Source organism: Linepithema humile, chromosome 6 (assembly GCF_040581485.1).
Source record: "Linepithema humile isolate Giens D197 chromosome 6, Lhum_UNIL_v1.0, whole genome shotgun sequence".
Taxonomy (NCBI): Eukaryota; Metazoa; Arthropoda; class Insecta; order Hymenoptera; family Formicidae; genus Linepithema; species Linepithema humile.
Genome location: NC_090133.1, coordinates 1,709,125 through 1,730,411, shown reverse-complemented (window position 1 = coordinate 1,730,411; position 21,287 = coordinate 1,709,125). Strand labels below are relative to the sequence as shown.

The 21,287-nt window shown below is 39.7% G+C and overlaps 2 protein-coding genes across 3 annotated transcripts in view; one reads left to right on the top strand and one right to left on the bottom strand.

Moving 5' to 3' along the window:
* Nucleotides 1-1,352, bottom strand: part of LOC105673092 (putative protein FAM10A4) — a 48,466-nt gene extending 47,114 nt beyond the window's left edge. The window contains exons 1-3 of the mRNA XM_067356890.1: nt 1,147-1,352; nt 637-920; nt 114-526 (exon numbers count right to left, since the gene is read on the bottom strand). Coding sequence (XP_067212991.1) covers nt 114-526; nt 637-913 — 690 coding nt within the window. The 5' untranslated portion in view covers nt 914-920; nt 1,147-1,352. The remainder of the gene's footprint in view (nt 1-113; nt 527-636; nt 921-1,146) is intronic.
* Nucleotides 1,353-1,878: 526 nt separating this feature from the next.
* Nucleotides 1,879-21,287, top strand: part of UBL3 (ubiquitin like 3) — a 42,374-nt gene continuing 22,965 nt past the window's right edge. Inside the window, exon 1 of one of the 2 annotated variants that reach the window (XM_067357275.1) lies at nt 1,879-2,657. In XM_067357275.1, the coding sequence (XP_067213376.1) occupies nt 2,625-2,657 (33 nt within the window). In that variant the 5' untranslated portion in view covers nt 1,879-2,624. The remainder of the gene's footprint in view (nt 2,658-21,287) is intronic. The other variant, XM_067357274.1, reaches the window with a different exon arrangement.

Sequence of the window (21,287 nt, the reverse complement as noted above, 5' to 3'; positions counted from 1 at the left end):
ATAGCATGTCATAAAATGTAGCATGGACATAGCGTTCCATAGCACACAAAGCAAAATGTATTTTTCATGCAAAAAAAAAAACTCTCTTAGGCAAAACAAAATATAGTACTCACATTTGGTGTAGTCTCACGCAGCCATTCATCCGCCTGCTCGTCGAAATCAAACTTACAAGCCAGTCGCAGATCGGTTGCCGCCTCTTCAAACTTGCCAAGCAGATGATGGGCTCTTCCTCTAAATTTGTGAGCTGCCGCACTGTCTGGGTTTAATTCTAGAGCACGATCGCAATCACGGATACAGGCATTCGGTTTATTTAACAGCAGAAAGACTTGACCGCGTTTAGCGTATAGCAAGGCAGACTGTGGATTCAGTACAATAGCTTCCGTGTAAAGCTGTATAGCTTTTTCGTAATCTTTCTCCACAAATGCAGAGACTGCTTCGGATCTTTTTGCCTGTGATTCTGCGATTTCCTCTTCTGTGGGTTGTAAGGTCAGATTTCCCATTTTCTGAGGAGAATCTTCATCTGGTTCTAAAACAAAAGATTACATTATTATATATTTATCATACAGAATAATGTGAAAAATGCAGAAACATAACAAAAAAGATTTAGGTTATATAAAATTCTACAAATATACTAACCAATTACACCAGTCATATCGAGCTCCAAGTCGCTCTCTTCGCTTTCAGGTTCGGATTTAGGCTGTGGTTCTTCTTCAGGTTTGCTTTGAAATTCACTTTTTGTGTCTGATTGTGAACCATTGGCTTTAGCTTCTGGTACTTTGCCACCAAAATGTTCAATCAGTTCCTTGATAAAAGACAATTTTGGATCATGTAAAATTGATGGCTCATCTATGCATTGTTGAGCAAACAATTTCAGTTGTAGAGCGACTTTTTCAGAAAACATAGGCACATCCATGTTGTAGCTGCAAACAAATTCCGAAATATTATTAAGTATGTTCCTTTTTGTAAGTTTAACTGAAATAATGAATCGTCAGTCTTGCATAATAAACGATATTAATAGTGCAAAAAACGTAAAAACACTTATATGTTTACATATTTAAAGATATTGGCTGCACTGAATTTGAAGGACACAATCTTAGCCTAAAGAAAAGGCAATTACGAATTCTGACGCAGATTACGCGAACTTACCGGTCACTGCGAATGACTAGTCCTTTATAGCAATTGAAGCAATTTTATCTGAACAATATCGCGTAGCGTGTATCTTTATTCTTTACGTTTCGACCTCGGATCACTTTATCGAAATACACAACAAATTGCGCAAGCACTCTGATCTTGCGATCTCACTCGACATTACCATCCAATTCTTTCTGTAATAACCATAGACTTATATTCTATAGATTGATCAACGAAAGAATTTCTTGCGACGAATGATTAAGGTATATCCAGATCTTACGCTAATGCATTGCGCGCGATTTTACCAATGGCAAAAGAAACGAGACGTCGCGTACGATGTGATTGGCGCTTTGAGAATACGTAGGTTGGCTATATGTAAGTATAAAACAAATTTAAATTTAATTTTTAAATACATAAAATATGATATTGGCATATTGGTTGATTAATGCCCATTTCCACCAATGTAGATTAACTTTGATCTCGGTTCAACTTACTCGTCATCTTTTTTTACTTCTAAGAATTAGAAAAAGATGAAGAATAAGTTGAACCGAGATTAAAGTTAATCTACGTTGGTGGAACTGGGCATAAGTTGATAATATAATTGACAAGCTCACTCAGTTTAATTAATTAATTAACCTAAAGCCAATGACACACGGTACGTTGTTTTATGCTAGTACATTTCAAACTAGAAAATAACTAAACGCCGCGCTCCGTGGTGGCGCGGTAGACGCGCGCAGCCGCGCACAACGTCACTTTGTTCGGCGCTCTCGCCGCGGTGACATTGAGTTCGCTGTCTAGTTGATCGCGTAATCTCCGCGACGTTTGTACGCTCGAAAAATCGTACCTCCGACGCGAGATCGCCATTTTATGTGTTTGGCACTGTCACGGGACGGTGATACGGGTGCGTGCGTGCGTGCGTGCGTGCGGTGCGGTGCGGTGCATCGAGGCACACAGGGCTAAGAGCGCGACCGCGTCCGTCCGTTCGTCCGTTCGGTGCTGATCTTGTGCGATTGAGCGTTCTCAACATGTTGCCCGAACAACAGCCCGGCCCGGACGCGTACAAGTAACGGCGGCGGCGGCCATCGGCCATCGGCGAGCGCTCGATTCGAGCGGGGTGTCGGTCGCGGTGCGAGACCACACACGACACGACGCGGCCCCATCGAGATGGTGTAGTGTAGCGCGCGCGCGAGGCGGGCCCCTGCGTGAGCGTGAAAGAAGAAAAAGTGTGTTTTCGTCATCGTTCACGTCGCCGTCGTCGCCGTCGTCGCCGTAATCGGGAGTACACATCCACGGATCTTATCTCCCGCCTTCTTTTCGTCTTACCAACTCTGTCGTCCACGGCCGACAATCGTCCCGACGATCACTGTGCCATCGCCGTCGCTGTCGTCGTCGTCGTCGACGGACGTCACGGGACGCCCGACGTCGTCGTCGGGACCACGGACCCGATTATCCTGGATTACTCGCGACACGACGCCTCCTGGCCCTCAGTTACGATGACTACGGTGCGCACCATACCCTCGGATAAAGTGAGTACCTTTCTCTTTTCATTGTATTTATTTGTAGTGTCGGAGTCTCTCTTTCTCTCTCTCTTTACGTGTCCCTTATCATCGGGACGTTTGATGTGTCTACCGCACCCTCTTGGCACTTTCCCCCTTTTCCCTCCCGTGTCATCCTGTATCGTCCTCGCGGAGGACGGAGAAGAGAATCCTCCTTCTTTCTCGCCTCCTTCTACTTCTCCTACGCCTCCCTCACAGCCTCCTCCTCCTCCGCCTCCTCCTCCTGCTTCTGCATTTCCTCCTGCTCTCCTCCTTCTCCCGTTGCGTCCTCCCGAGCGAAGCCTTTTGCGCCGTGACGTCGTCGGGAAACTGGCGAGATACATCGAGCGTGACACTCTGCGAAATTTGTCACCCCGCGAAAATCGGCGAGTCGAAGCATTTCGGAGAGCGGTGCTTTCGGTGCGCGCGATATATTCGCCTCGCGATATATTCTGCGTTCGACGTTTCAAAAGTGAAACGATCAATGTCACTTGGCGGCTCCAAGGTCGAAAGAAAAGGAAGATAAAATAGAATGAAAAAATAAGATGAAAAATAGGAAAAAGGTCACGTCTGGTGTTTTGTTTTCACACTAAACAACATTGATTGCTCTCACTTAGAGATACCGAGCTTGACGTTTCCGCATTTTTACATACATTAACGCTTACAGTTCGTTACCTTGACACCGGAACGACAAGTGTCGCTACGTAGTTGAAAGATAAGAGAGAGAAAAAAAAAAACGGAAAGGAAGTGAGATAAAAGTACGAAAATGCGAAACGTCACGCTTGACTGATTCCCAAGCCACAGGATATATTGTTTGCTCCAACTTAGAGGCATCGAATGAATAAGTCTCTTGTTTGTTTATCGCCATTGTCGTGTAGACTGTTTCGACAGCTCGATAAGCCTCGTCGATGTGTTGTCGTCGCGCAGTTGTACACGCAAATATATTTTCCTCCAGTAGATCAGAATTTCCTCATTTTCTTCTCTTCTTCTTTTTAATTTGCCGTTTAACGTGCGCACGGAGATTTTCCGTTCTCATTTCCAGCGCTGACATTGATCTCCATTATGCGGATAAAAAGTCTGAATCGGACGGTACGTCGTTTAGCGCTAAACACGACGCTAAATGCAGAGCGTTGGACCTTGGTGTCTTTACCGTGCATTCCGTTTCGTAACGAGACACGGCCTACGCTGTTCCACGTTGCAGCTGTCATTACATCCCGTCCCCTTTTGCCCTCTCTCACGCTGCCGCACTGTTGCCTCCGTACTCGCGGTATCATCATACATTTAACGCGAATGATTAAGTGCGATTCCGAGTTTTATTTTTCTGTCATGCGACTCACACTATTGCCGTATAATGTGAGAGATTGCACGATCGTGTATTTAGCGCTTCGTATGTGACGTGTATCACGTTCAGCACTAAACTTTAAATGGATAAATGCGATTCTGAGTTTTCAACCTTCAATGTGCGGAGCCTTCATTGTTATTATTAATTAAAAATCATATTTTTTTTCGACAATGGATCGGAATTCGAAGAAGATGGAAATTTATTATTTAAATAATCAAATTAATGTTGGATGGATTTTACGAAATTGTGCGATTTAATGATAAATTAATTCACCGCATGTCTATCATTTCGAAAAATTGTTCAAAATATCTCGTTATATTTATTTTTTTTTCTCGCCATACGAGTCTTTTCAAAGCAACATTGAATTTATTTTTTTCTCGGCATACGAGTCAAATCAACATTGAATAAGTACAATTTGCATATTCAGAACTAAAACACGATTGTTTAAATAACTTCGCGGTATTTCAAAAAAAAAGAATGAAAAACAGTTTTTTGCAGCGAGATACGATCTTTGAATTCCGCGAATAATAACGCAATAAAAACCAATAATTTATGCGGAAAATAATAACCGATTTTTATTTTAAATTAATTTAGATTTATGTAATCAATTAAATATATAAAATAAAATATTATTTTGTGCAAAATTTATTAAAATAATAATTAAAAGTCTTATTATAATCCTTTCAAGTACTTTGTAAGTATTTGAAGTCTAAAAGTAGGTCTCGATGTATTCACCAGGAATTTAAGAATGAAAATCGGCTATTAATATATTTTCCGATCAATTTTCGATATTTCCCAAGTGTTTTATAATCGCGTATTTTGTAGGCAAGTTTGATCGGTTGAATGAATCGCCGCTCGCATCATTATTTTTGCCTTCCTTTGTTCGCGTCGGTTTTTCCGCGGTGGATTGCGAGGCAACGACGCGGCTGCTTCGTGGCATCAAAAGGAAAGTCAGAGAGCCGCCGGATTTCACTTCATTATCATACTTTTAGAAATTAATATTTCTACCTCGCACCAGCCGCCTGATTATGGGCTAGATCCGCGGATAACAATGCTCGCTCGCGCGTCAACATCATTTCTCATCGTGCTCGCGTGTCGGTCGACGACTCCTTAATGTAATATTCAGGAATTAAAGGCTTTACTCTTCTTCACGTTAGATATCTGGATGTAATTAAAGTGTCAGATGAATCTTTCATAAGGCTTTAAAGCCCACCTTGAGTGACTCCGTAATAACGTCATGTTACGTGTTTACATCCTCGAGCTTGTAAATTTAAATGTCCAATTAATGTTTTGTTAAATTAAGATGTTACACACTTAATTGCAGAGCGTATGTAACTTTCTGATTTTTTTTTTATGTCAAATTTAATGAGTAATTTGTTGCTCCAGTTGTTCTTATTCGGTTCAGCTCCTAAAAAAATGTCTTACGTGTTTAAAATAAACAAGCTTATAAATTATAATGCACACAAAATACAGTTGCTTTCTTAAACAATATTCTTAAACATTGTAACGTTTAATAAATTTCTGAGTGCAGCTGAAAGAAACGATATATAATTAATGTCTTTTATATAATCAATGTTATATAATATTCTTTTCCAGGAAAAGCTAAATAGCTCTTGAAGTGAGAATTGATAACATTTTTATCGCAATATTTTCTGTGAAACATCTTTTGTTAAAATTTTTAGGTTCAAAGAAAATGAGGAATACGCGTGAAGCGAGGGATACAATTTACGAACTAAAATTTGTGAGATTTGTAATTTTATTGCCGCCGATCATGCTTCGCGAGATCCTTCGTATATCAGGATTTTAGTGTTAAAATCCTCGGGGTGCAGCGTTCGATCCATGTCATAACACGCGAAACGTCGCGGAGGACTTGGGAGGCAAATATTTGCTCGTAACTCGTATCCGCGCGTCGTTCGAAGGCGCGAATGAGCCGACAATAATAACAGAATTTATTAGTCACATTCTGTGTGTTGTATCAGAAGTAATAGCTGCGTCTCTTTCCCCTTTCGCCGTTCTTCGCTTCATCTTTGCCGATTTAAGCAAGCTCGCTTTCGAGCTGCTTTTCCGTGGATCTCTCGCGAGAACACCACGATGGGCGAGAGAGCGCAGGATCGTTTCTTTCCCTTTTGCGTTTCATGGTCGTTTCGTGCACCTACCGCTGGGTTGTACCGTTGCGTTGCATCGCCGCGTATCATCGTGCGCGATTATACGCGCCGTATGCAACAAAGGAGCGTAGCGAGCGCGTAACCTCCTTGTGCGTTTAACCCGCAAACTCGGGCGCTTCTCCGAAAGTGTTCAGTTAATTAAAGAGATACAGTTCTTGATATAGCAATTGCCCGATTCTTTATTTCTCGAGATATAGCTGAATGAAATAAATATATGCGACGTAGCGAAGTAAGTTTTAACGGAGTAAGTATATATACAGGTGGATAAGTGCGGAAATTAAATTTCTTTGGCATGAACATTTCTCTGATAGTTAATTTCGAGTTTGCGAGTAAATGTAGAATTGCCGTATAAACTTCGAGTTATAAACTGCCATTTCAAAAATTCAAGAGACTTTCAGGAAGCCAACTCTGCCACTCCAAGCAAATATCTGTGCGAGAAAATTTTTGTGCGTAACAATTGTCCCAGTTAATTATCTTGTAGCTCAAAATATATTTTGTTCATAGAATCGTGCAAAATATTACAATAAAGCGAGCCTGGATCTTGCATTATTTTTGCGTGTTTCTTTCTCTTTCGAAATGACAGGAATGCACAACTGATTTTAATGAGGATTATAATTATGACGGAAAATAGGTCGACGAAATACCGCTCCTTGCAAATATATCGCTCCAAGTGCACGCTTCCTTTGCACAGAACTGTCCCTGCGTCTTGCAGATTTCTTCGGCTTGTGTTTTCCGTCCTGTATACTGCGTGCGTTATTACTTTCGTGAGAAGTTGGCGCAATGACGGCGCATTATTCCTCTCAAGAGGACACTTAACATTGCAAATTAAAGGTCCTGGCTAACTGAAGTTTCGAGAATGTTTGAATACATAACGAGATTTCTTCATCTGCTCTTTCTTACACGCTTCTTACGTTTCAAACGAAATGAATGCATATCGAATGTGTATACTTTGTCGCAATAATAATAATAGTAATAATAATTCGATGCTTAAATGGAGAAAGGGGACAGAGAAGGTGCAAGAAAGTGTAGAAAGTGGCGCTGAAAAGAACGAGTCTTCATTTTCTCTGTTTAGATTGCACTTTAATCTAATTTCGGTCTCACTCGTTGAGATAATTTAATTGTAAAAATTATGAATAACATTTAGTCGATAAATTTTAAGGAGGAGAAATCGACTGCAAATTTATCGAAGAAATCGCGAATCTCTGAATTCAGATGTTTTCTAATGACGGTGACTCGTATCGTCGTACGAATCACATTTAAGTCACATAGAACTTGAAAGATAGGTGGAATCCACTTTCTGAAAAACGCAAGATCGCAACAACGTTGCATCTGATAGTGCGTGGAATTGTTCGCGTGATATCTGCAGCGTCGAGTCGGCGCTTTTTATCCGGAAAGAAAAAAAGCGGGCGCGTGAGTCACGTCCGGCCAGAGATCTCTTTTTGCGCAAATTTTATTATTCAAGGCGAACGCGTGCACAATATGTATGTTACGCCTTTTGTTCGCTGCCAAGGCTAATATCGGTCGGCACGGTTGTAGAAAGAGAGAGAGAGAAAAAAATGGATATCGGAGTCTTCTATTTCCATGATGACGGCGCGGTGACTCGAGCCGTTTTCGGCTTGCATTCTCATCGCGCTTAACCGCAGTTGCAGTACTCGAATCGCAAATCATAATTGTAATTGTCATTTACACTCTATTTCCTGAGCACTCTAGACATCGTTCTAGCGCAACTAAAAACTAGAAAACGCGAGAGAACTTGATTTTCTCAAAAGACTTTCCGAAATCTTAAATTAACCCATTAAAAATGATTAATGAGCGTTCTTTTTTTGACTTACGATTTTAGAAATAAGAGTGTGATGTTTTTAAATTTCAAATTGTGATAAATCCATCTTTAATAAATTGCTTTAAAAAATATGTAAATGTGATTGTCTGGTTTCAAATTCTATTTATTTTGGTTTGAAATATTTAAAATATTATTTCTAAAATTAAATTTTGAATATTATAAAATATAAAAATGTAGAAAATGTGGAATAAAAACAAACTTAAGGGCTAATAAAATGTTAGAAAGTAGTCGATGAAATTTAATTAACTTCAAATAATTGATTTGTCTAATTGAACAGATGTATTGTTACATCCATTCAATTCCGATTGATAACAAATTGTTAATTATTTATAATTTATTACTTTTGTGTTTATCGAGAAAGTGTTTTATTTTTTAAAAATCCCACGAATAATATTATGCAAAAAAATAGATACAATATTCGCCGGGATGATAATTTTGAGGGCAGCTTTCCGTGCATATATTTTCGCAACGCTGGCTTCACCGTAAAGTGCATCTCAGGATTTTCCGCAATACGCCCGGATTTTCGTAGATTGCCGATCGCGCACGTGCGCTCGATTTTCCCGATCTGTCGCAGGTGCAATCCGTAGTAGTTTCTTGTTTCTCGATGCGAAGAATTTTTGCAACTTACGTATGAATGGGAATGAAATCGTAATGGTTCGCGTTTTTCCGATACTTCGGCATGTTCGGCCGCATAAATCTCGCGGCACTCGCGCCGGCGTCGTTTCGCGATAAATAACTAAAAACTATTTTTGCATCGCGCCGAGTAAACGTCACACGTGTCTGTATATGTGTCGCAGCGAGCGATGGATGTTCAGAGGTATGTAAATGCGCTATAAACGCCGGTGATGGGAGAAAGAGAGAGAGAGGGGGACAGCGAGAAAACGCGACGAGGTTCTGCGTATTTCACGGTAACTGCGTTAAACAAACATCGACGAGAGGAAGAGGTTGTACATGCGAGTGATTGCGGCAGGGTCACTACAGCTGTCGCAATTGCGCGCGTCCGATTGGTCGTCCCATCGCGATCTACTTTACACGCGATGAGCAGGTGCCGAGCCGCCGGCTACCTGTCCGCAAATAATTCGCGCCGCGATATCTCTCGAACGTATCTCCAAACGTGGTAATTACGGTGGCTCGATCTGCTAACCGTAAAATGAGCGCTTTTGATAAGAAACCGTGAACCGAGTCTCTTTGGAGATAAAAAAAAAGTTACGTATATATAAAATATCAGGGCGAAATGCGCGGTGTGTGGGAATTTCTGATACCTTTCAATTACGACAAACTCCGCTTTTATCTGAATTCTTTCGCTGCGACCACTGTGGGTTCAAATGTCACATTAATTAAAGCATTCCGAGCACGAGTGAAATGCATCCATAATTTATTAGGTTTATTTTAAGCAACAAAGTCGTGTGTAATGTGAGCTTTATTAATAATAGATTCACTTGCTCGTATTTCATGTCTCTCAATCTGATACTTCGTGTTTATGTTCGTTTTAATTTACCTACGTTATATATTATGTGTTACTACTCATTTTCTTAATTTGCTGCAAAATTTGATCCACACTGTCTAATAATAATCTCTTTATATAAAACTCAATGCTCAAATTTCTATAAAAATTGTACAAAATTAATTAAACAGAAGCGCTGTCTTCAGAGATCAATGTTTCAAGTCGACAGCAGTAAAATCTTACATTCCTTCAATTAGTCCGAGCTTTATCAGACTTTATAACCCTTTTGCGCAATTTTGTACTCAATTCTGAATAAATCAATCATCACGGGCGTCAACGTCGCGACAAAATCGCTTATCGCGGGCAAACACGATTGCAAATTGAAGTTCGATTTTCTCAAGAACGCGCAGAAAGATAATATCGCGAGAGCGCGGATCGGGATTGAGATCGGGCCATGTGTCGTTGTTTTATCATTAATCTACGGGGATATTAACGGTAATATTAACGGACGCACGGGAAAAAGAGCGCGACGGAGAAAGGAACGAGTGGATGAGGCTAAACAAAGACTTTCGATATCGCGTCAGCAGTGGAGGAATGAATCTAATTGGTTACACTGTTGTAATTGGGAAAGCTGCCGGCAAGTTATTACATCGGCGTTTCGATAAGTGCGAGCGCAATACAATGCTATCGTCAAATGGCGCAATATAACGATATTAGAGGGTTATGACACGAGCGTAAAAATTTATTGCCAAACCTTTAATCGCTGCTTTGTTAATTTATTCGTTTAATGCTCAACTAAAGTATATACAGTATAATAATGCACTGCATTGTTGTAACAGCGTTATATTAAAGCTGAACCATATTAATTATTTATAATTAATTATTGTAATTGAACTATAAAATTGTGCATTAATTATATTAACGACAAAACTGTTAATTGTGATTATTGATTTAGTATCGCAACAATAACGCGGCTTGCAAGACAAGCTAATGTAAATGTATTCGCCGTTGTCTTTGTGCGCGCTATTGTCTGCCGCAAATCTAGCGATCAAAATCGATAATAACACGTTGCACTTGTGAAAGGCGACAAGATTCATGACGACTGTTGCAAGTCGCCTTCGTTGCAATGCAGCCTCGTCCTAGAATCAAGGATCCGTGGATCCAGCAAATTTGCAAGAGCAGCTTTCCAATTGCAAGCAACGTATTACAAGGTAATGTTTCTGTAACATTGCAATATTTTTAATAGTAACACAAATGACAGGTGTGTGTTATATAATATACGTGTCCCTCGTAAATTAAAAACATTTCTACGATAATTGCTTAAACGAGAAAAGTAATTTTAGCTGCAATTAACCGACGCGTATAAACTCTAATTTGCAAGTTACATTCGCTCGTTAATTAATTTAAAACACATACAACGACGTGGGACAACGTGATGTTACAAATTTCACAAGTAAAGTTTTCCTTTTATCGAGACTGTCTCGATAAGGGAAACGCTGACAACTATAAATACGTAAGCAGGCACCGTCGCTGCGCTTTCGGTTATATCCTGTTATCGGGAATCGCGATAACCAGGAAGAAGGAGAAACCGAAACCAGACCGACGGTGGTTCGGGAAGGAGCGCGGCTAAACCTGGTCGCATTTATAATGCTTCCAATGCAACACGTGACGCGTGTACGCATGCACGCGGAATCCGATACGGTGTTACATAAAGTGTCGTCTAGTTTGTATTAATACAAGGTATATTTAATGCACGACGTATTGCATCCACGCGACGATGTAGAAGCGACGGTACACTTTCATTCGGTGATATACAATATTTCGAAATATCGCTCCACGTTTCGCGGTATTCGTGACAAACATGAATATCCGAAAATATATCGGACGTGAATATGGCATCTGTGTATTTGTTCACGCTATGCGTATTCTGCCTTTCCGAGCAATATTTGATCCTGATGAATATTGAGTACAGGTTATAAGTCGAAATAGTGGAAGATTTGCAAGGAGACTCCCAAAAATATTCTGCACTTGAAAATATTTATTCATATTCGCGTATTCTTTCGCATCTATTTATGCAAGTATTATGAGAAAAAAATGAATTTTTTTCCAATTGTTATTTTACCATTCAGAATAATTCTCCGGCGAATAAAAATAACGGCATTATTTAAGAAAGTAATTCGCGTTTTGATCACAAGATTATTAATTCTTGGTTACGATTTTGTTTACACAAACAAATAATATATTTGATATAAAATATACAAGCGTACAAAATCTGTGTACATCTTAATTAATTTTATGAGAATGTCGATATCAATATGATTGAATAATATGTTATATCGAATTTATTTTGTGAAAATTTTATTATTTGGACGGATAAAATGTTATTTTATCATTTGAACAATAATTCCGAACAATGAATCCGAAGTTTTAGCGTAATAGAATGAAAGGATCAATAGAAGATTGATGGAAGATTGATCCAGCGCCGGATGCTTGCGAAATCTTTCTTTACTCTGACAACAATGCGTATAAATATCCGTTCCGCGTAAAATCGAGAATTTGTATATCGAGTGTGTTTGTGAATGGAGGATTGGGTGTGTACCGATATTCCGATGGCTCATTGTCAGTTGAACAAACGACGCTCTTGATTTAGACACATAATGCAGACCACCTTTATCGAGAAATTCGAGCATCGAAATGTGTCATTGGTCTTCTGTCTGCAAACGAATAAAATCCTGATAATTGAATTTCCGTTCGCGATGTGATGATAATTTGAAATTGTCATGATTTGACATATTTCAAAAAGATATAATTTTACCTTGATAATATTGATATTAACGCGTTTAAAGGCCGGCGAGAAGTACGCGGCCGGCGTCTTTTCATTTGAGAATATTCATTTGAGAAGATAAGATAAGATATCGTGTCAGAATTAAAGATCGCTAATAGACATATCGCGGAAGTTACGAAGAAAACTCAAAGATCAGGAGTTGCGGTGGGTAATCGCGGAAAGGAAAAGAAGGGAAGCGAAAAAATAAAAGAACAGCGGTCACAGGAAGGTGGAGGGGGGGGGGGGAAGGGTAAGAAGAAAGAAAGAGGGAAAAAGCCGCTCGCGAGGCATTAACGAAGAAAGCTTTCCGAGCGGATGGTTAAGAGTTAGGTGGGATTTATAGCCGCGCCGAATCGCCGACGTGCAGTAGCAGTCGCGTAGCGAGAAAGGAGGAAATCAATTCGAAAGCCCTCGTTTCTGTCCGTGAGAGGCAGCCCGGCGGAAGTCGCAAATCTGTCGTCACCTGCGAACCGAAAAGCAGCGGGCCACGATCCACGTCGATAACGCGCGTAATTCCGGCGAAAATAAAGAAAGAAACAGGAAAGGAGAAGGAGCGACGCGCTCCGCGCCGCACCGCAAGATTCATTTTTAAAGTTCGCTAACTGTCGGGCCAGCTGGCGAAACGGTCGGTGACATTGTCGGATTTATACACGGTGTCTCGGACCGTTACCGGATGTCCTTTCAGCTAGCTATATCAAAGGCTGCTTTGAGAAAACGGCAAACGTTTTGTTGCCGAGTACGAAGTCAAACATATTGAGGTCTCTCGAAAAAAAAAAATTTAATCCTGATGTATGTTAATGTTGAAGTCAGAGCCTTTTCAACAGTCATCGATGTAGGAATCTTTTTCTTTCAACATGCGCTGAATTAAATGGAATTAAAATATTTTTGACAAATAAAGTCTCAGATAAGAAAGTCGCGATAATCCGAACAGATAACGAAATCTTGTTTTGCAATTAATTTCAAGTGCACTTTGTCTCAATGCAAATTCAATTCATAACTCGAAGTCAATCAAGATATTAACAATGAGGAAAATTACAAAATTGCAAAAGATGATAATTTTCAACGGATCTTGGCTGTCCGCGAAACTTGAAAATAACCACGTAAACATTGCGAATAAATTAATATCGCACTGAAAGCTGTTCAAAACATCTGCGGACCAAGAGAAATCCGACGACGTGCTATTAACGGTGGGACACCGTTACACAAGCTAGCTTAATCGGAACCGCATGTTGACGATGTGAGGGGAAAAAAAAAAAAGCCGCACTCGACTGAATTGGGGTGCGCGAATTCGGCTATTCGATGATCTAAGTCTGTTTTGCAGCGCGGAACAACAACAAATCCGTCGGATTTTCCCGCGATCGCGGCGTCGATCGTGCGCGCGTCTACGAATGGGGATCGCGCCAAGCCGAGCGTGAAGATAATCGTTTTGTCCGTTAGACAACCTCTGTCGGTTCCCTCGAGTTATACGTCGACCGGCACGGAAACCCGTGCCAAAAAGTGGCGGCTAAACTGCGCCCTACGGGTGGCACAGATTTTCACTGCATCTCGCTCAACCATCGATCGTTTCGGCCGTTGCCCCGTCACGCGGAAAGCGAATCGCTTGAATACATATCATATGACGACACGTTAGCCGTAGAATCGCGCCCCGTACATGCCGATAACTGTAAAGCTTCAGTAGAGCGTGCGACGAAAAGAAAAACGTAGGAATCATTTTCAAAGTTCCTGCGAAATTACTTTTCGTGCAAGTAATTATGTAAATATTTTCGCAGATAGCGAGATTTGATTATAAATAATAGGAAAGTTATATCGCTACGATTGTTTACGAAATTCTGAAAGTGAGGTAAAGTTTTGTTACAGCTGAATGGCTGAGTTATAGATCCGCGGGGGCGGATCAATCTGATCGACTTTTAATAATATAATGTGTTGTTATATTATTAATGAAGTTTAGCATTTACTTCGAAAAGAGAAAAATGTGATTTTAATTCATTCGTGTCGAATCTCTATCGATTAGAAATACACGGAGGAGTCAATAATTAACATTTCACGCGTGAAAAACATACTCCAAACCTCTTCTCACGCGATAATTAGCGGACCGTAAGAAATAACAAGATACTCTCAGCGGCGAGTGAAAGTGGAGCTGTTGTTAAAACCACAACACAACATCGATGATCCCAGACAATCGCGTTCAGTCGAGTTGCATTCAGTCGCGTCCGCGATAATTTATCCCGCATTCGTTGCACTCGCTGAGAATAAGGAAGTTCTTTCACTTTTCCCATTCGCGCGATTTCTTACTGCATAAATTACAACGTAAGAGGAAACAATCGCACTATGTTCGAATGCATCTGCTCGCATCAGCGCGCGATAATTACCGACTATTCGTATGAGATCGTATTAATTATTATAGTCAGCGGAAAAGAAGTGCGCGATCATGTGCAACATGATGGATAATAAGTAGCACTCAGCAATAAAGGATCTCAAATTTTCTTTCACACATGAGAATCTTTCCCAAAAATGCTGCAAGTGCTATTTTTAAGAATTCACAGAAATTAATAGCAAAGTATATTTTTAAATAATCGTTTATATATTGGTTAACATTTTATACGAATTATTATATTTATATAGACATTTTGCAATTATTTTAGGAACATATCACATGCATTATTGAAATGACAACTTGTAAAAATTTTAATAGATACCTAACAAAATTATGAGAAATGCAAAAAAGTGGATTAAGTTTATCATTTAAGGTCTATTTCAAGTATAAAACCGTATATTTATGTAAAATGGGACTTATGAATTATGTACCTGGTCCACTTCTGTTTAAAGCTCCGCATACGTCAATTGCCGTTGTCGATATATCGAGATTCTCATAAAAAAATTTGATTGAAAAAAATTTTTCTGAATTAAAAGAAATTCTATATGTTTTAATATAAATATAAATATTGGTAAATTTTGTTTTTATCACAATACACATTTTTTTATTCATGGAACAAATTAATTAAGTACTATATTTTTTTCGGAAACTCGTTGCCGCAAAATAACATCGCAATTTTCTCCGAATTTTTTTCTCCGAAGCGAAGTAAACCTTTTCGCGCTATTCCTAATGGAAGCGAAGCGAAAGAAGAGAATTCGTCACTGTCGGAAATGACTCTTTCTCCTTCTCCTTCGACAGTGTGTCATCACATCGAACATTAGATTTACTCATATTTCGTCTACTCTGGTCTTCCTGAAATAGCATACTTTTCCTTCATCGATCAATTTCGTATGTCTTCCTCTTTCCTCTGCTGTCTCCATCGACAAGGCCGAGGGTCGAGGTTAACCTGCCGATTGCCTCCTTCAGGATTGCCCCGACTGAAAACCCACTTCCACTTGCCCTGGATCGCGCAGGCGGTGCAGCGGCGAATTTCAAGATTCCGATATTTTAGGAATTCCATTTTTATAAAAATCTTGGAAAGACGAAACTTCATTTTCAAACCATTGTGTTTTATGTTACAATCGGATATTGGCGATTTCTTAATTAATTCTCTAAAATAAGAATATTTGATTGAAGGAAAAATTTAAATTTTATAAAGTATCTTGAACGAATTTGTTGTTTATTATATTAATCTTTTTAAGTGGCTTTTCTCTTGGGACTAAATAATAGCGTGCTTCGTCCTAATTACTCATAAATAATTTATAATTTTGTGAAGTAAAAATGTGCTAATTTTGGCACTGTGCATCATCTTATCGCACTGCATTTCTCGACCTCGATTGCTCCGCGTCTTCTCTCTCATTCGCTTGTATTTTCGGGAAGGCGCCCTTACTGACGTTGTCCTCCGTGGCGAAAAGTCGCAGTTTTGGCACCGTGTCGCGGTGACGTAAGTGTGCTCGTAACTCGCGGCCGCGCACGATGACGTGCGGATTTCCTGATGGTCGTGCATTTGTGACGCGCGTGGCAGAAATCGATACGCGGAGTGTTTAGCTTTTCGTGGTTTCTCACGTTATGCGATTCGCTTTGGTCGATAAAAAAATTACGTTGCGTTCGCGAATTTTTCAGTGAATAAAGAAAAGTATTTTTATATATGTACATATATAAATATATGTGATTTTAGCGTCTTAAAAATAATCGGATACTCCAACAAAATTACATTTATCATTTTTATCTGCATCAAGTTATATTTAAAGGACATTTTTTTTACACTTTCCCTGAGAAATATTGTACTTTGAATTTTGAATCGGCTTGATAGTCGAATGACGTATTTCCTCGGCGATCGATGTTGCATAAATAAGTAAATAGGGACAATTGCATTTGAAGGGTTGTATGATGGATTAAAGCAGTTTTGAGGGACTAAAATTTAATAAACCGCGATGCATTATTTTGATGCATTCAAGAGCGCGATGCCATTTTCATGCAATTCGACCTGATGCACAGTACAATTCGACGTATTTACGTCATCACATCCATCAGAACGATATGTCATCGGTGGTTGATTTCACTAGCCTCTCTCGCAAAACAATCGAGTTCGCGTTTTTTTACACATTTATGCGGTGCGTCTTTTAATATCCATTAGTGGTCGAACGATCTGGCTGCACGAAGTATATACGCGAATTTACGGCCACCCTGTATGTAATGACGCCGTCGAGTGTGAGTCACATCCGACGTAGCCCTCTCTCTCTCATATTATCTTCTTTTATCTCGCCTCCTCTTCGCTTTCCTTAGCTTTTATAATACTCGCTGCTGTCTTCTCGCCCAACCATTTTCGGCGCTTTCACTTTCTTTCTCGCCTTCCCCGTTATTTTCCCTTCCCTTTAATTTCGTTCAACGCGTCTATTACATTAATATACTTGATAATCTCTCATTTGGCTTTTCAAAGTTTAAACTTTTACAAAATATTTTCAACTTTACACTTGATTTGTAGCTAATGAAATAAATGAGAGAGAGTTTAAAAAGCAGACTAGATTAATTGCCGTGTATGCCAAGTAATTTTTGGGTCAAAAACTTTTTATTAACTTATATTAAAAAAATGATTTCACATCTATGAAACATCATAGACTAAATATTTTTTTCATAAAAGGTTTAAACTGTAAATATTTGCACGGAGCAAATAATTCTTACTTGTTGACACTACAAAATGGCCAGAAACGCAAATTTAAAAACAGCAAATTCGAGTAACACACATTATAAACCTAAATAAAACTTCTTGCCTATTTTATGAAATTTATATATTAAGAACAAAAGAGGTATTTAGTAATAGGACGGTATATAGACAGTCGCAATATCGATCGGTGCTATGTATAATACATGACGACAGTGTACGACACCAACGTAGAAAATCACGCGGGGCAACGTGACGGGGCGACGATTTCGCGCGCAGGTCGCGATAAAATCGAGTCGGGATCTCGATAACACCCGCTGGCAGTGCGCATCGTGATCTATGCCGATCCTCTCCGAAACGTCATTTCTCCCACGTTAAATATAGGCGACCCGGCGCTAGGCTTGGCCGAAAGCGCGCTAACCGTATTCCACGTACTCTTCTGTGTATTTTCCGGCGCCACGATTTAGGGGGACTTTCTACGATCAAGCAATACTCGCACCTCATTCGCCCGGGCGGGAAGGTCGGAGTGTAATCGTACGAAACGATCCTCGAGAAAAGTCGTGGTCTCGAAGGGCACAATTCGTACAGTGCCGCGCAAAAGTTTCCGTCGACGTGTCGAAAAATACGATTTTTGTATCGAATCGTGATTACAAAGATTTACGATATCTGTTATCGTATTATTGACGCGTCAAAATTATATTAATATCGCGATATTAATATTGATAAAATTGTACGGTGACTATATTTCTCGAAATCTTATTACCGCGGAAAATAAATCGCATTGATTCGCCGTTTTCGCATTATGGTCCGCGCGCGTCAGCTCTAATCTTGCTCGAGGACCATTACGGGTGGAGAGTAAACGGAGTTACCGGACCTGCATTCGACTCGTGATTTCGAAGCTCACGCTTCGTCGTCTTCGAGGGATTAAGCTCCATTTCCCGCGCCATACCCGCGCGATCAAGGCTTCGCTCTGATAGGGTCTAAACAGAGAGACGGTTCAATCCAGAAATCCTCGAGGCGAGTCCCCGTTTTACGCGCGGAGAGAAATTTCATTTCGGGCTCGAGCCTTCTTCACGATTCCGTGGGAAGGAAAAGGGATAATTTATAAGGATGGTGCGAGATCGAAGCGAGCCGATAACCCGCGCCGCGACATTTTATCGTCGTAACGTGAACCGACGCTTTAACGCGTCGAACGTACGCAAAGTTGCTTTTCTTCTCCGTTATCTTTCTCCAGCTACGATCGTAGTATATCGGAAATTATGGAATTCGCACAACAGTGAACGTAATAAAACTAAATCTCTAATTTATCGATTCTCATTCCGAAGATGAGATATCAAAATTTTTGGTAATTTGAAATAATTGGATTTAAACGTTTCTCTATTCTGTATTGATTTGTAATAAATTTTTGGGTTCCGACACTACTGCAATTTAAAATATTTTTTTTGTTTTTACTGTTTTATTATTTAATATTTTGAACATTTAATTTGAAATTCTATTTATTTTATTTAAAGTGTTATCTTAACCTGTGACTCAAATCAGTTTTAACGCTAAATTTGCATGTACATGTTAACTGAATAGCAAAATCAGTATTGTCTGGCTGTTTGTTTTTTTTTTAATTGCAAAAGAGAGAGATTAAATCTCTCCGTTTTATCTTCGTGACGCTTCTGCTGCCCATAGAATTCATTTAAGTCGCAAAAGATCTTGTAAAATTAATCCATGCAGTCATCAAGCAACAAGATGCTTGATGACTATATGTATATAAGATGAACAAAAAAGGAATCGAAATGCTGTGAGTGGCTAATTTATGAGCTTATTACTGTACAAAGTGATGCGAAATAAATGTGCGAATTCGCAAGGAGCTCGCAGTCTGATCGCGTCACTCGATTTCTAAACCGAAATTACCGTCCGCGTGTATCTAGTTCTTTACTATGGCCCGCTAACGGTCTTTCACGCTTCTCCGTTATTTTCTCTCTGTATATCTCGCCGGTAACGTGACCGTGGTATAACGCGAGCGGGCATCTCGTGCCAGGCCAGACCGGTCGAGATGATCAGACATTCTGGATTCTCATAGCGATCTCCTCTAAACTGTGTTCGACAGCATTCTACAGGGTGTTTGGAAGGCACGTATTAAAAAGAAGCAATTCTCAATAATTTTATAGACGACTTCACTCGGGCAAACATTTAAAACGAAACCTAATGAGAGCCACTTGATCTTTTTATCATCGAATCTCTTTAAAAAAATTAAACTATTAATTTATTTGTTAAAAGAAAGATTTGAATGTTTTATCTTGTTTTTTATGACTACAAAAAACGTAATTTTAAATAATATTTAAAATCTGGATTATTAATGCATGAAGTAAGATTTTCAAAATTATGTGAAATTCTTTTATCTGCAGTATTTATTAACTAAGTTATCTTTGCTGAGTTTTTCATAAAATTGACAATAAATAGAAATTGATTTACTACTAAATTTTCGGTTCCAGATTGGTTTTGAAGCTAAAACAACATTTTTCAGATATTCTTGACGTACACAAATAATAAAAAATACCTCTTATCGCGTACCTCCGTTCTATTAAAAAATTATTTAGCACAGAGATCAATAGAGATACTTTATTTTTCGCTAGCAACATTTGTGTCGATGCTTTAAATCACTGAAAACTGTTGACGATAATTACAGTAGCAGAGATTAATATCAACATACTTGGAACAGTAGCGAGCTGCCCCGCGTCTCGTCAGTCTTGTTATAATTATTTTACGCGACGCTTCCTGATAAATAAGATATCGTTAATGCAGTGCGGAATATACGCCGGTATAGATCTGAGAAGCTTAAACGCGATTTCGTGCTCAAAGTAAACCTTGCAAATTGCGGACCCGATTCACTGATAGCTCGCCGTGCATACGCGCAAGACTATAATCCGGAAAGGGACATCGAATTGCTAATTAACCGCAGAGTCGGTTAGCCCGGGCTATCAGACATGCCGATATCCAAACTGCAATGCGCAATCGCGACGCATCTCTCAATCTCCAATGCGTGGCATGATGCGGTCTTAACGAATGGGAGGACCGACATTCGCTGCACGGCGAACGAGAGAAAGAGTGCGAAGGTGAGAGACGCGGTGGTGCAGTGACTGATCGGAAGGCGGGGAGGAGAGGACGAGCCCCGAGGATGAGCGAACGTGGCGATCGATCGGTCCCTCACTAAACCACTGGCGAACTCCTCGTGTAGAAATGGATTCCTCCTCCACACCGCCACACCTTCGTTCGCTCTCTCTCTCTCTTTCTCCCTTTCTCTCTTTGTTCGATATTCTTGGTATCTGCAATTTCTCATAGTCTATTATTCTTTCATTCGATTTGTACTCCTTTTAATTGTTTGGCATTCCTCGATTGTCTTTGAATATCGTGTTGGATTTTATTTTTCGGCGTTTTTTAATCGCGCAATAATTTTCGCAAATATTTTTCTTTCCCTTTTTTTTTATTTATTTATTTATTTATTTTTTTTTTTTTTTTATTTGAGGGACTATTTAGTCTCCCTTTTTTTTCTGTTTGCATTTTGTTTAAGTTTTATCCAAACACTGTTTTTGTATTTCATGTAGTATTAAAAGTTGACATCGAGTATTTGCCAAGCAATTTGGTGCTGCACATGCTTTTTTCAAAACACACGCTTGCATTGTCAATAATTCGAGATATGTTCTACATTTTAATCTGAATTTTAATTCCGGTATAACTTCAGTCCCGGTATCTCTGTATTGTATCCTTCTCGCGTCTCTTCCACCGCCCCCCCCCCCCTCCTCCCCTGTTTCGCCTTACGCAGAATCCTGTTCTCACACGTCTCGCGAATAGCGAGAGAACTAGTCGTGCGCGAGTGATAGCTGCGCTTCGAAATGCATGAACACGCTAATTGCTCGCGAAGGCCGACATAATTATTGCGCTC